The sequence below is a fragment of the Thamnophis sirtalis genome, unplaced genomic scaffold (assembly GCF_051295495.1).
Source record: "Thamnophis sirtalis isolate CommonGarterSnake01/CBP01778 unplaced genomic scaffold, rThaSir2_p1.2 scaffold_4, whole genome shotgun sequence".
Classification (NCBI taxonomy): domain Eukaryota; kingdom Metazoa; phylum Chordata; class Lepidosauria; order Squamata; family Natricidae; genus Thamnophis; species Thamnophis sirtalis.
The window spans coordinates 128865387-128879092 of NW_028261384.1; the positions used below are offsets into that span (position 1 = coordinate 128865387).

General features: G+C 45.9%; 1 protein-coding gene across 1 annotated transcript; it reads left to right on the forward strand.

The window, feature by feature from the left end:
• Positions 1-1682: 1682 nt before the first annotated feature.
• On the forward strand, positions 1683-13298 carry LOC148046524 (vomeronasal type-2 receptor 26-like). The gene is made up of 4 exons (XM_087714812.1): positions 1683-2477; positions 3905-4132; positions 6683-6809; positions 12403-13298. The coding sequence occupies exons 1-4, from the start codon at positions 1683-1685 to the stop codon at positions 13296-13298; spliced, it is 2046 nt and encodes a 681-aa protein (XP_087570938.1).
• Positions 13299-13706: the final 408 nt, after the last annotated feature.

The following is a 13706-nucleotide window of genomic DNA, read 5'->3' on the forward strand; positions in this document are numbered from 1 at the left end:
AAGAGAAAGAGTTTGGCTTTAATGTGAAGGACTAGTAGATGGGTGCAATGAACTTACACAGTTCTAGTTGCTTTCACTGTAGACTTTCTCTAAATCCAGATGAAGTGAGGAAAATGTTCCTAAAATGTTTATAAGGCAAAGGCTCATATATTCCTGGAAACTACTAAGTTGTTGGATGGAAAGGCACAGGAGAGGACTCAGCAACAAACAAATGGGCCATACGTTCATCAGCAAAGGTGACATGCAGAGGGTGTCAGAAGAGAGATAGAAGAAAGAACAGCAAAAATGGATCTTTCTGAGATCATACGTAAATCCAGTCAACTGGAATAGTAGGAATAGCATTAAACAATATAGAAAGATGCATATATACCAGGGGACGGACGGACGGACGGACGGACGGACAGACGGATGGACACACACACACACACACACACACACACACACACACACATATCATTTCAACTCATATCCTCACTGATTAAATGAGATTCGTTTAGATTTGTTCTTAGTCTACAAATTAGAGTGCTGAAAAATGTTTGCTACTTTTAATGAATATGTCAGGCTATGAACCAGGAGGAGCAACTGCTGGCAAAAGAAGGTAAAATTATTTAAAGGCAAGAAAGAGAGATAGAAAAAAATTACTGTGAGAGGGAGCCAAGCCTAGAAATACTGTATGTTGGCTCCTAAATCTTTCAATCAGTCCTCTTGTATGTGGCCTCTCACAATCCTCATTGTGAGAGATTACTATTTGAAACCCTGGTTAGAATATGCCTAATATATGCAATGCAATGCAATGCAATGCAATGCAATGCAATGCAATGCAATGCAATGCAATGCAATGCAATGCAATGCAATGCAATGCAATGCAATGCAATACAATACAATACAATACAATACAATACAATACAATACAATACAATATAATATAATATAATATAATATAATATAATAGCAGAGTTGGAAGATACCTTGGAGGTCTTCTAGTACAACTCTCTGCTCAGGCAGGAGGCCCTACACCACTTCAGAGAAATGGTTATCCAACATCTTCTTAAAGACTTCCAGTGTTGGAGCATTCACAGTTTCTGGAGGCAAGTTGTTCCAGTGATTAATTGTTCTAACTGTCAGGAAATTTCTCCTTAGTTCTAAGTTGCTTCTCTCCTTGATTAATTCCCACCCATTGCTTCTTCTTCTGCCTTCAACTGCTTTAGAAGCTAAACTGTCACCTCCCCTTCTTTATCACAGTCCCTTAGATATTGGAAGATTGCTATCATGTCTCCCCTAGTCCGTCTTTTCATTAAACTAGACATACCCAGTTCCTGCAACCGTTCTTCATATGTTTCAGCCTCCAGTCTCCTAATCATCTTTGTTGCTCTTTTCTGCACTCTTTCTAGAGTCTCCACATCCTTTTTACATTGTGGCGACCAAAACTGAATGCAGTATTCCAAGTGTGGCCTTACCAAGGCATTATAAAGTGGTATTAACACTTCATGTGTTCTTGATTCTATCCCTCTGTTTAGGGGGAAAATTTAGGGAAAAACTATTAGAATCTGGAAAGTGTGTCATTGAAACCAAAGGAGAGGAACAAAGAAGCACAGTTGTTATTGTTGTTTGTTGTTTTTAAATTCCACTAGCTCACATATGGATCTGCTCCAGTAACAAATAAAAGTGTTTTTTTACAACAAATGTTTCCAAATGAGGCCTTACAGCACAAAGGAATCCTTCAGTTGCTGCAGCATTTTAGGTGGACATGGATTGGTGTTCTTTCTGGGAAAGATGATGCAGGAGAGAAGTTGGTCCGGGATGCACTCCCCATGTTTTCTCAGCAAGGAATCTGCTTTGATTTTATAGAAACATTCCCTAGCCTGGCATTTTACAGTGATTTTATGGAAGTGATGGATAAAGGACTTGAAGTGTACAAAGTCATCATGAAAAGCATGGCCAATGTGATCATTGTGTACGGCAAGATTCAGACTATGACCTTTTTAAAATCATTTCTCCGTTTTGCAGAAGTGGAAGACATACCCGTGCGCACCAAAATCTGGTTAATGCCAGCACAAATGGATTTTGCAACAGTATCCTTTAACATACACTGGGATATAAGTTTCATCCACGGTGCTTTATCTCTTACTGTTAAGTCAAAGAAAGTATTTGGATTTCAGGAGTTCCTTCAGAGCAGAAATCCAACCACAGAAAGGGGTGATGGCTTTCTTAGAGATTTTTGGGAACAAGTTTTTGATTGCTCATTTCTCAACTCTAAGAAGGGAAAAGGCACTGAGAGAATTTGTACAGGAGAAGAGAAACTGGAGAGACTTCCTACATCTGCTTTTGAACTTAGCATGAGTGGCTACAGCTACAATGTGTACAATGCTGCCTATGCTGTGGCACATGCTTTGCAGTCAATGCGTTCCTCTAAATCCCAGCAAAGAAATTGGATGGACTTGGGGAAACAGTCATTTCAGGACCTACCATCATGGCAGGTAATATCTAGAGCAGAGAACTTCAGGAAAACCTATGTTAACTATGGTTGTCAATGTCAGGTTTCCCAAAAATGCCCTAATTGATTCATGAGCCTTGGACCAAACTTTAAAAGAAAATTAGTCATTTATTAGGAGAATTTATTTTTGGCAAGATCTTTTCACAGTCAGATCTAAGCTTTGTTTGAGTTATAGTTGAACTTTACCCCTGTTCTTTCCCTCCCCTCAGTCTGTGTCATAAATCACATTCCCCAATGAGGTGCCTGCTACAGTAATCTGAGATCTGACTTTAGCCAAAAGTGTGCATGGAACATGCTCACCCACTTCTCTCACTATGGCAACTTTAGGAGTTGACAGTCAATTCTAACTTTAAAATGTTTTCCCCCTAAAGAACTGGTTGCTATCATATTTACATGATCAATTTTGAATTATTTCATCTGCAAAAGAATTCCATGGGTATATGGAGGGCTACTGTATATAAAAAAGAGAGAATGAGAGAGAGCAGGGACCTCTAGTATTTATAGAACAAATGCAAAGAACAAAGTAAACTAAGTGGTGGGATCCTCCCTGTTTAACAACCAGTTAACAACTAGTTCAGTGATTGTGTGATTTACTCAGTAACAATGAAGAACTTGGAAAACGTATTCAAATGCTATGATGTGCTTAAAAATCAAATTCATGCAAAACATGGTATTCCCTCTGAAACTCTATGAAAGTGTTGGTTATAGCTTCTGGCAACAAGTCAGTTATGTCCCAATTGCTAAGCTAGAAAACTTCTGATTTCTACTTGTACGGGAGAGCACTGTTTATGATGGAAAATTGAAAAATATCTGCTGAGGGCATATGGTGTAGTGATTAAAGCATTTGCCTAGAAACTAGGAGCATTCTAATACTTCCTTAGGTGTGAAAGCTGTCTGGGTAACCTTGGGTCTGTTTTTCATTCGTTTAATTAAAAAAAGGACTAGGGGAGACATGATAGCAGTGGTCCAATATCTCAGGGGTTGCCACAAAGAAGATGGAGTCAAGGTATTCTCAAAAGCACCTGAGGGTAGAATAAGATGCATTGGGTGGAAACTAATCAAGGAGAGAAGCAACTTAGAACTAAGGAGAAATTTCCTGACAATAAACCAGTGGAACAGTTTGCCTCCAGAAGTTGTAAATGCTCTAACACTGAAAGTTTTTAAGAAGAGATTGGATAACCATTTGTTTGAAGTGGTGTAGGGTTTCTGGCCTAAGCAAGGGTTTGGACTAGAAGACCTCCAAGGTCCCTTCCAACTCTGTATTCTATTCTAGTTTTAATTGTTCTGTTGTTGTGGGGAGGATAGGTGGAGGATTGAGTATATACAAAGTAGTAAAGGCAAGATAAGAACAAATAAAATGATTTCACCCACCCCTTACACATGTTCTCTTTGTGCCTCTCTCGAATTTAGCTCCATCCTTTTCTGAGAAGTGTCTTCTTCAACAATAGTGTAGGTGAAAAGATTTCCTTTGACAAAAATGGAGAAGTTATTGGAGGATTTGATATTATAAACTGGGTCACTTTTCCCAACCAGTCATTTTCTAAAGTGAAAGTAGGAAGCATAGATCCCTTTGCTTCTCCAGAAAAGGCCTTTAGTATTCATCTGGATTCCATCACATGGCCAGAAAGCTTTAATCAGGTCAGTGATCTTGGTCTTGATTCAGATTGGGGGGGGGGGAAGCAAACTTCTGGAAAAAGTTTTTCATTTCTGAGTTGCACTCAACTACTTTTTATGTATTTATATCTTTATCAAGGAACAAATAGACTGGTGTTTTATTGTAGTCTGTCAACTTACTACTTAATTCTTTTGTTTGAAAAGAATTCTAGAGATTAAACAGTGCTTCTTGGATTTGTATTGCCAGATAGACAGGAATAAAGTTCCAAGTTAATATGGTGGTTGTCTCTGAGTAGACCTTCCTCAGTAATCTATAATTTTTGTAGAATAAAAACAAAAATCACTGATACCCTAAATACGGTAATTTATAGTTAGAAGTCCAGACTAAAATCTTCCAGGAATTCTCTAGTGCTTTTGGATTTAAAATCCATGAATACAGACTAGCAGTCAGAAAATATGATGAAAACTCTTTAATTTCATAGTAGCTGGACAGACTTAAACATGATTTCAATTGGGAAACTGTGAGCATCTTAGATCAAGCTGAGTGCAAAAACACTTGTGAATTCCTGGAAGTCTGGCACTTGGACAAATTGACCATCAAAAGGCACATAGGGGGGAACAACATCTATATACCATTCAAAAGAGACAATCATAAAGGCCAAAAAGGAATCAAAGACCCAAACTCTCACTTACCAGTGATCCACATCCAGAAGAGAAGAGACTGACACCAAGATTAACTAAGATGCAAACTCCAACTCAGACAAACAAGCTAATAGTAAAGAGCCCAATCTAGGAACCACAAACACCACTCTCCATAAAACAGGGCAAGCCACTAATATATAAAATGATATCAAACCCCACTCCCTACTAAAACTGATAATGTTATCTATCGTCCAGTCTCCAACCTCTCCTTCGTGGGGAAGGTTGTTGAGAAAGTGGTGGCCTTTCAGCTCTGGCGGTCCTTGGAGGAAACCGATTATCTAGATCCCTTCCAGTCGGGATTTAGGCCTGGCTACAGCACAGAAACCGCTTTGGTCGCGCTGACCGATGATCTCTGGAAAGCCAGGGATGGAGGTCATGCCTCCGTCCTAGTGCTCCTTGACCTCTCAGCGGCCTTCGATACCATCGACCATGGTATCCTTCTGCAACGACTGCGGGAGGTGGGGGTGGGAGGCACTGACTTACGGTGGTTCTCCTCTTACCTCTCGGACAGGTCGCAGTCGGTGTTGGTCAGAGGGCAGAGATCGACCCCTAGGCCCCTGAATTATGGGGTGCCACAGGGTTCAGTCCTGTCCCCCCTCCTGTTTAATATCTACATGAAGCCGCTGGGTGAGATCATTCGACGGCACGGGATAAAATGCCATCAGTATGCGGACGATACACAGTTGTATCTGTCCGTCCCGTGCCAACTCAGTGAAGCAGTTGACGTGATGTGCCAGTGCCTCGAGGCTGTTAGGGTCTGGATGGGGGTTAACAAGCTTGTACTCAATCCGGATAAGACCGAGTGGCTGGTGTGTTTCCCTCCTACTAATTGGCCAAGTTTTCCATCTCTCAGGCTGGGGGGTCAAACAGTATGCCCCTCAGACAGGGTTCGCAATTTGGGAGTCCTCCTGGACCCACAGCTGACTTTCGAACACCACTTGTTGGCTGTCACCAGGGGGGCATTTGCCCAGGTTCGCCTGGTGTACCAGTTGCGTCCCTACCTGAACCAGGAGGCCCTCACAACAGTCACTTGTGCCCTTGTGACCTCTAGACTGGACTACTGCAACGTGCTCTACATGGGGCAGCCCTTGAAGAGCATTCGGAGACTTCAGCTTGTCCAGAATGCAGCCGCGCGAGCGATCGTGGGTGCGCCTTGGTTCACCCACGTAACACCTATCCTCCGCGAGCTGCACTGGCTGCCTATTGGTCTTCAGATACACTTCAAGGCGCTAGTCGTCACTTATAAAGCCCTTCATGGTATTGGACCTGGGTACTTGAGAGACTGTCTGCTGCCAATTACCTCCAATAGACCGATCAGATCCCACGGATTAGGCCTCCTCCGAATTCCATCCGCCGGCCAATGCCAACTGGCGACTACCCAGAGGAGAGCCTTCTCTGTGGCTGCTCCGACCCTCTGGAACGAGCTCCCTGTGGAGATTCGAACCCTCACCACCCTCCAGGCCTTCCGCAAAGCCCTTAAAACCTGGCTGTTCCAACAGGCCTGGGGCTAAAGAGCTTTTGCCCCCCCTCGAATGGTATGGTTGTTGTGTGCTTTTAAATTGTGTATTGTTCTGTTCATCTTTTTTATCCCTTATCTGTACCCCCTTCCCTGACTTGGATTGTGAGCCGCCCTGAGTCCCCTTCAGGGAAAAGGGCAGCATATAAATGCAATAAATTCAATTCAATTCAATTCAATTCAATTAGTCTGGTAAAGAAACATCAGTAAGAAAACTACCAGATTCACAGAGCACCAAGGATCCTTCAGTTCAATCCTTAGCTACACATATTCTCTTCTATCAAAACTGTTTATTTTTCAGCATGAAGAAAATCTATTCTCTCTCTCCATCTCTCTTCTTGTTCCTCTTGTATTAGACACTCCCCATCTCTTTGTGTAATAATAATTGCCAGAGAGGATATAGGAAGGCCAAGAAGGAAGGGAAACCATTCTGTTGTTATTATTGCCTTCTATGTCCAGAAGGGAAGATTTCAACTGAAGATGGTAAGAAATATCATGCACAGAGGTTTTCTTTTTTAAAAAAAGTAATGGGAATGAATGGTGAAGAGTTGTGTGCCTGCATATGTAATCTCTTCAGTTGTGAAAATATTCATGAGATGAAAGCAATATGAGTGAATAAAGAAGATACACTAAGTTCAGATATAAACATTTGAGAGGAGGACTAAGTAAAATGATATCATAAGTGTTGAGTGATGTTCTTAAGAGACAGGATGAAGAGCTGCTACCTAGACCATTGTCAGATAAAAGGGGCCTCACAATTTCCCTGGTCCTAGTTGAAAGCTTTTAGCAACAGCAATAGCACTTACTTCATAGTGCTTTACAGCCCCCTCTAAGCAATTTTACAGAGTCAGCCTATTGCCCCCAACAATCTGGGTCCTTATTTTACCTACCTCAAAAGGATGGAGGGTTGAGTCAATCTTGAACCTGGTGAGATTCTAACTGCCAAATTGCATGCAGCCGGCAATCAGCAGAAGTAGCCTTACTGCATTGCTGTGTTCTAATCACTGCACCACCACGGCTCTTTAACCACTATTTCAAACTGGGTGAAACCAAATACCATTTAGTAGTAAGTGAATAAGTTTACATCTCTGCACCGGAGCTTTCTAAAAAGTAGCCCCTGTTCCCTAATTGTAGCTAATTGAACTAAATATATTGTAGGTACACACAATTTGGGATGATGAGATAATTAGGCAAGTATTGTGGTCTGCTGGTGGCCTGTGGAGCTGGCAGCAGAGTCAGACAGTGAGGAGGTTGGGGAGGAACATGGGCCAGTCTTGGTGTCTGGGGAAGGTTTTCATTTTTTTTTCCATTTTATTTGACATTTATAGGCCACCCTTTTCCCTGAGGGGACTCAGGGCGGCTTACAATTTGTAGGAAGGGAGTGCAAGACAAAACACAAAAAGAAAATGTGAAATATAATAAAATAAAACAATAAAACACAACATTCATTCAGCATTCGGGTGGGGCGAAATTAGGGTCTTATCCCCAGGCCTGATGGGATAGCCAGATCTTGAGGGCTGTGCGGAAGGTCTGGACGGTGGTGAGGGTACGAATCTCCACGGGGAGATCGTTCCAAAGCATCGGAGCTGCTACTGAGAAGGCTCTCCTCCGCGTAGTCGCCAGTCGGCACTGACTGGCGGATGGAATTCGGAGGAGGCCTACTCTGTGCGATCTGATGGGACGGAGGGAGGTAATCGGCAGAAGGCGGTCTCTCAAATAGTCAGATCCACTACCATGGAGGGCTTTATGAATGGTAAGTAGCACCTTGAAGCGCACCCGGAGATCAACAGGTAGCCAGCGCAGCTCATGGAGGATCGGTGTTATATGGGCGAACCGTGGTGCGCCCACGATCACTCGCGCAGCCGCATTCTGGACTAGCTGAAGTCGCCGGATGCTCTTCAAGGGCAGCCCCATGTAGAACACATTGCAGTATTCCAGCCTCGAGATCACAAGGGCTCAAGTGACTGTTGTGAGGGCCTCCCGATTCAGGTAGGGCCGCAACTGGCGTACCAGGCGAACCTGGGCAAATGCCCCCCTGGTCACAGCTGACAAATGATGGTCAAAAGTCAGCTGTGGGTCCAGGAGGACTCCCAAGTTGCGGACCCTATCTGAGGGGTGTAAATTTTGACCCCCCCCAGCCTGAGTGATGGAACGTTGGCCAAATTGTTGGGAGGGAAACACAACAGCCACTCGGTCTTGTCTGGGTTAAGTACCAGTTTGTTAGCTCTCATCCAGTTCTTAATGGCCTCAAGACCCCGGTTCATCACGTCCACCGCTTCATTGAGTTGGCACGGGGCGGACAGATACAACTGTGTGTCATCCGCGTATTGATGGTATTTTATCCCGTGCCTCCGAATGATCTCGCCCAGCGGTTTCATGTATATGTTAAATAGTAGGGGGGATAAGACCGAACCCTGCGGCACCCCATAAGTAAGGGGCCACGGGGACGATCTCTGCCCCCCCACCAACACCGACTGCGACCTGTCCGAGAGGTAGGAGGAGATCCACTGCAAAACAGTGCCTCCCACTCCCACCTCCCGCAGTCGTCGCAGAAGGATACCGCTGTCGATGGTATCGAAAGCCGCTGAGAGGTCAAGGAGAACCAGGATGGACGCATGGCCTCCATCTCTGGCTCTCCAGAGATCATCGGTCAATGCGACCAAAGCGGTTTCTGTGCTGTAACCGGGCCTGAAGCCGGACTGGAAGGAGTCAAGGTAACTAGCTTCCTCCAAGGTACGCTGAAGCTGGAAGGCCACCACCTTCTCAACAACCTTCCCAACAAAGGGAAGGTTGGAGACTGGACGGTAGTTATTAAGAGCGGCTGGATCCAAGGTTGGTTTCTTCAGGATGGGTCTCACCACCACAGCTTTAAGTGCGGCGGGGAAGTGCCCCTCCCGAAGGGAGGCGGTGACGACCGCATGGATCCAGCCTCGTGTCACCTCACTGCTGTTGGCAACCAGCCAGGAGGGACACGGGTCCAGTATACAGGTGGAGGCACTCACAGCTCGCATAGCCTTGTCCACATCCCCAGAGGCAACATCCTGAAACTCAACCCAGAGATGGTCTGCCAAGTTATCCCCCTGTGTCTCGGCTGGATCTGCAGGGGTGGAGTCCAAGTCCGACCGAAACCGAGCAACTTTGTCCGCCAAGAACTGGACATACTCCTCAGCCTTACCCTGTAAGGGGTCCCCTGCCTCCCTCCTATTTAGGAGGGAGCGGGTTATCCTAAACAGGGCGGCTGGGCGGAACTCGGCGGACGCAACCAAGGTGGCAATATGTGTTCTTTTAGTTGTCCTTAATGCCCTGATATATTCCTTGGTGCATGCTGTCAAAAGTGCTCGGTTCGATTCGGACCTCTCGGACCTCCACAAGTGCTCTAGGCGTCTCCTCCGGCGCTTCATCTCCCGGAGCTCCTCTGTGAACCAAGGAGGCCTCCGGGATCCGCCAACCCGGAGGGGCCGTAGTGGCGCAATACAGTCAAGAGACTCTGATGCTTCCGAGTGCCAGGCAGCAACCAGAGTCTCCGCCGAACTGTGGGCGAGAGTATCAGGAATAACCCCAAGCTCCGTCTGGAACCTCAAGGGGTCCATAAGTCACCTGGGGCGGAACTACCTGGTCGGTTCCTCCTCCCTACGGTGGGGGTTTGGCCTCCGGAAGTCTAGCCTCAGTAGGCAGTGGTCTGACCACGACAGGGGTATGATTTCGTTACCCCTCAGACCAAGGTCACAAGTCCACTGCTCCGAGAGGAATACGAGGTCGAGTATGTGACCCGCTGAGTGGGTTGGGCCTCGAATTACCTGGGTCAAGCCCATGGCTGTCATGGAGGCCATGAACTCCTGCGCTCCATCAGAGTGTTCACCGAGCGAAGGCAAATTGAAGTCCCCCAGAACCATGAGCCTAGGGAACTCAATTGCTAGCTCGGCTACCGACTCGAGGAGCGAGGGGAGGGCTGCTGCAATGCAGTTGGGAGGCAGGTACGTTAGCAGCAGACCCACTTGACCCTTGAGGTCCAACTTCACCAGTAGGGACTCACACCCGACAAGCTCCGGAGCAGGGATCCTACAAGGTGCTAAAGACTCCCGGACAACAATAGCAATAGCAATAGCAATAGCAGTAGACTTATATACCGCTTCATAGGCCTTTCAGGCCTCTCTAAGCGGTTTACAGAGAGTCAGCATATTGCCCCCAACAATCTGGGTCCTCACCGCCACACCGCCACCCCTTCCCTGGGCTCTCGGCTGATGAAGCACCTGAAATCCGTCTGGGCACATCTCTACGAGGGGGACTCCTCCCTCCGTGCCCAGCCATGTCTCAGTAATACATGCCAGGTCTGCCCTCTCATCTAAAATTAAGTCCCGGACGAGGGGAGCCTTGTGAACAACAGACCTGGCATTTAGCGACAGCAGCCTGAGACCAGGGTCCCGATTACTTGCGCCATCTGACCTTGGAGTGGGACTCATAGGGCCGGAAGGAGGGATCTCTGTGATGTAGCGAGCCCTCCTTCCCCGGTAATGGCCAGCCCTAAAGTCCCCGCCATATCTGCCTCTCCCTGTTATGTCTGCAATGCTCCGACCCTCTCCCGTGGCCGTAGTCCCCCCAACCACCCTGGTGACCCCCGCATACCCCGGCAGGTCCTCCGAATCAGTCATACCCAGGCACTCACTCAAACAATCCTCACGCGATAATTAAAAACACAAATTACAGCAATAATAATAATAAAAGTGAGGTCATTCACACTATCACAGACAATCCCATGCACTCAACATACCAAGTTAAAAATTGTGCAGGCTCACAAAGTTCGTACTAGGCTTATGTAAGTCCAAAGGTGTCTTCCGCCCTCTCCTAGGGGAGGGCCACACCTTGAGGGGGGGTCGTAAGGAGAGGGGAAGTATGTTAAAAGCATTGAGTCTCCTCTTATAGATTTTTCCATCTGACGGTAGGTGGTAATGGTAGTCTGGAACAGTCCCCAAAAGTTCAGTAAGTCGGTCAGCCGGGTGGGCGCAGTCAGGAGATGTTGCACGACCCAAGAAATCATAAGGGGTGCTGCCATCGTCCATATGTCATCTGCAGCAGCGAGCAGAGAAGGGGGTGCACCAGAGAAAGGAGGGGGGGAGCTAGAGAACTAAGGTGGCCAGAAATCAGGCACCAGTCTCAGCCGTATAGGTGTAAAGGATCAGCCACTCCCTCCTTGATGAGGTGCTGGTTAACACAGGCCCAGGTCTTTAATCTTAATCTCTAACAGTTCAAAACAAATGCTCGCCGTCTGCTGGCGCCATCCACCAGTATGGAACACGCCCTTGTTGTCTTCAGCGTTTGCACCGATCACTTGGTGCTACTCACCCACACCAATTCGAGCCGCAAGTTATCTAAAGCGGCTGCCACCGTCACCCCCAGCTTGGGACACGCTGGGAGGCTGTGGTCTGCGTGTGTGTGTGGGGGGGCGCCCGACAACGCCGGCAAAAGTCCAAAAACCACCGCCCGTGTGAGCAGGGGGGGGGCATCCAACAGCGCCCACAGCCAAGCCACCGTCCGTGTAAGGGGGGGGAAAGGGGACGTCCGACACCGTCGAGGGCCACTCTGGAGTCTCTTAGGTCTTCCGAGCCCCAAACCCTCCAAGTTCCAAAGTTCCGAGAATCCCGGCTAGCAAGCTGCGCCGGCAGTCTCCGTCTCGGCAATCCAAGAATCCCGGCTAGCAAGCCACGCCGGCAGTCTCCGTCCCAGCCCAGCGCTTTTTCCCCTGTCGTTCGCGTCTTCTGAGCCTAGCAGCTCTGGGGAGACAAGTCTCCACAGTCCACTGCTGGCACGGGTATTCTAAGGAGTTCTTACTTCCTTTAAGTAAGAGACAAGGGCTCTGCATCACAGGCAAAGAGGAGGTTAGGACCATCTGGGAGTTATGTCTTGGAGCCTCCAGAGTCTGACATCAGCAAGGAATAATCTGCAGGAAAATAAAATTTAATTTAACTGATTTGTTTCTTTGATCTCATTTTCATCTCAGGCTGAATTCCTCCTGGCCATATTCTGTAATAAGGGGGTTGTATTGAAGAGAATAACACAGATCTTTGGTGATTGCTTTTAGATATAGATGACTGTTCTCCATGTCCTGAAGATCAATACCCAAATCACAACAAGGATTTATGTCTCCCCAAAGTGATAACATTCTTATCATATGAAGAACCACTGGGGATGAGTTTGACTATCGGTGCTCTGTCTTGTTCTGCTACCACAATTTTACTGCTCCAGATATTCATTAAACACAGGGACACTCCCATTGTCAAAGCCAATAACAGGAACCTCACCTACACTATCCTCATCTTCCTTCTACTCTCTTTCCTTTGTGTTTTGTTATTTATTGGGAGACCAAATGAAGTTGTGTGCATTCTTCGACAACCAGCTTTTGGCATTATCTTCTCAGTGGCAGTTTCCTGTTTATTGGCCAAAACCATTGTGGTTGTCCTAGCATTCATGGCCACCAAGCCTGGGTCCAAAATGAGGAGATGTGTGGGGAAAAGAATGGTGAGGTCCATTGTACTTTCCTGCTCTCTTATTCAAGTCATCATTTGTGCCTCATGGCTGATGACATTCCCACCATACCCAGATTATGACAAGCGTTCAATCTCTCAAGAAATCATATTAGAATGCAATGAAGGATCGGTGACCATGTTTTATTGTGTCTTGGGTTTTATGGGCTTTTTGGCTATTATCAGCTTCTCTACAGCTTTTCTAGCCAGGAAATTACCTGACAGCTTCAATGAAGCAAAATTCATCACCTTCAGCATGTTTATCTTCTGCAGTGTTTGGTTATCTTTTGTTCCAAGCTACTTGAGTACCAAAGGAAAATATATGGTGGCTGTGGAGATCTTCTCCATCTTATCTTCCAGTGCTGGCTTGTTGGGTTGTATCTTTGCCCCCAAGTGCTTTATCATCATATTCAGACCTGAACTAAACAACAAGCATTTGCTCATGAAGAGATAATTTTTAAATTCTGAAAAATTATTCCCAGTAACTAATGCAGATTCTGTTGGAATGGGATGAAGTCAAACAACTCAAAGTCCATCCACCTTGTCATCATGGCCCCAAAAATCTCATCAATACAAACCAAGTGCTTTTAGAAAATATGCATCAGCTGTTATTAAGCGGAATAATGTGACTGCTTTAAAAGTGTTTAAATTTATTTTCCATAATTTAAGTAATGAAGATAGTAAGGTATTTTCCAGGTCTGACTGAATTCTCATGTCACTATAGAGGTTGTGCTTCACCAAAACCTTTATTGGCCTGAAATACTGGAAGAATTTGTGACACAGGTCTGTGATATTTATGCATTGCAATAGGAAAATAATTTTTGTTATATGATTTTATGTTTGGTTGCAATAAAGCTACTTA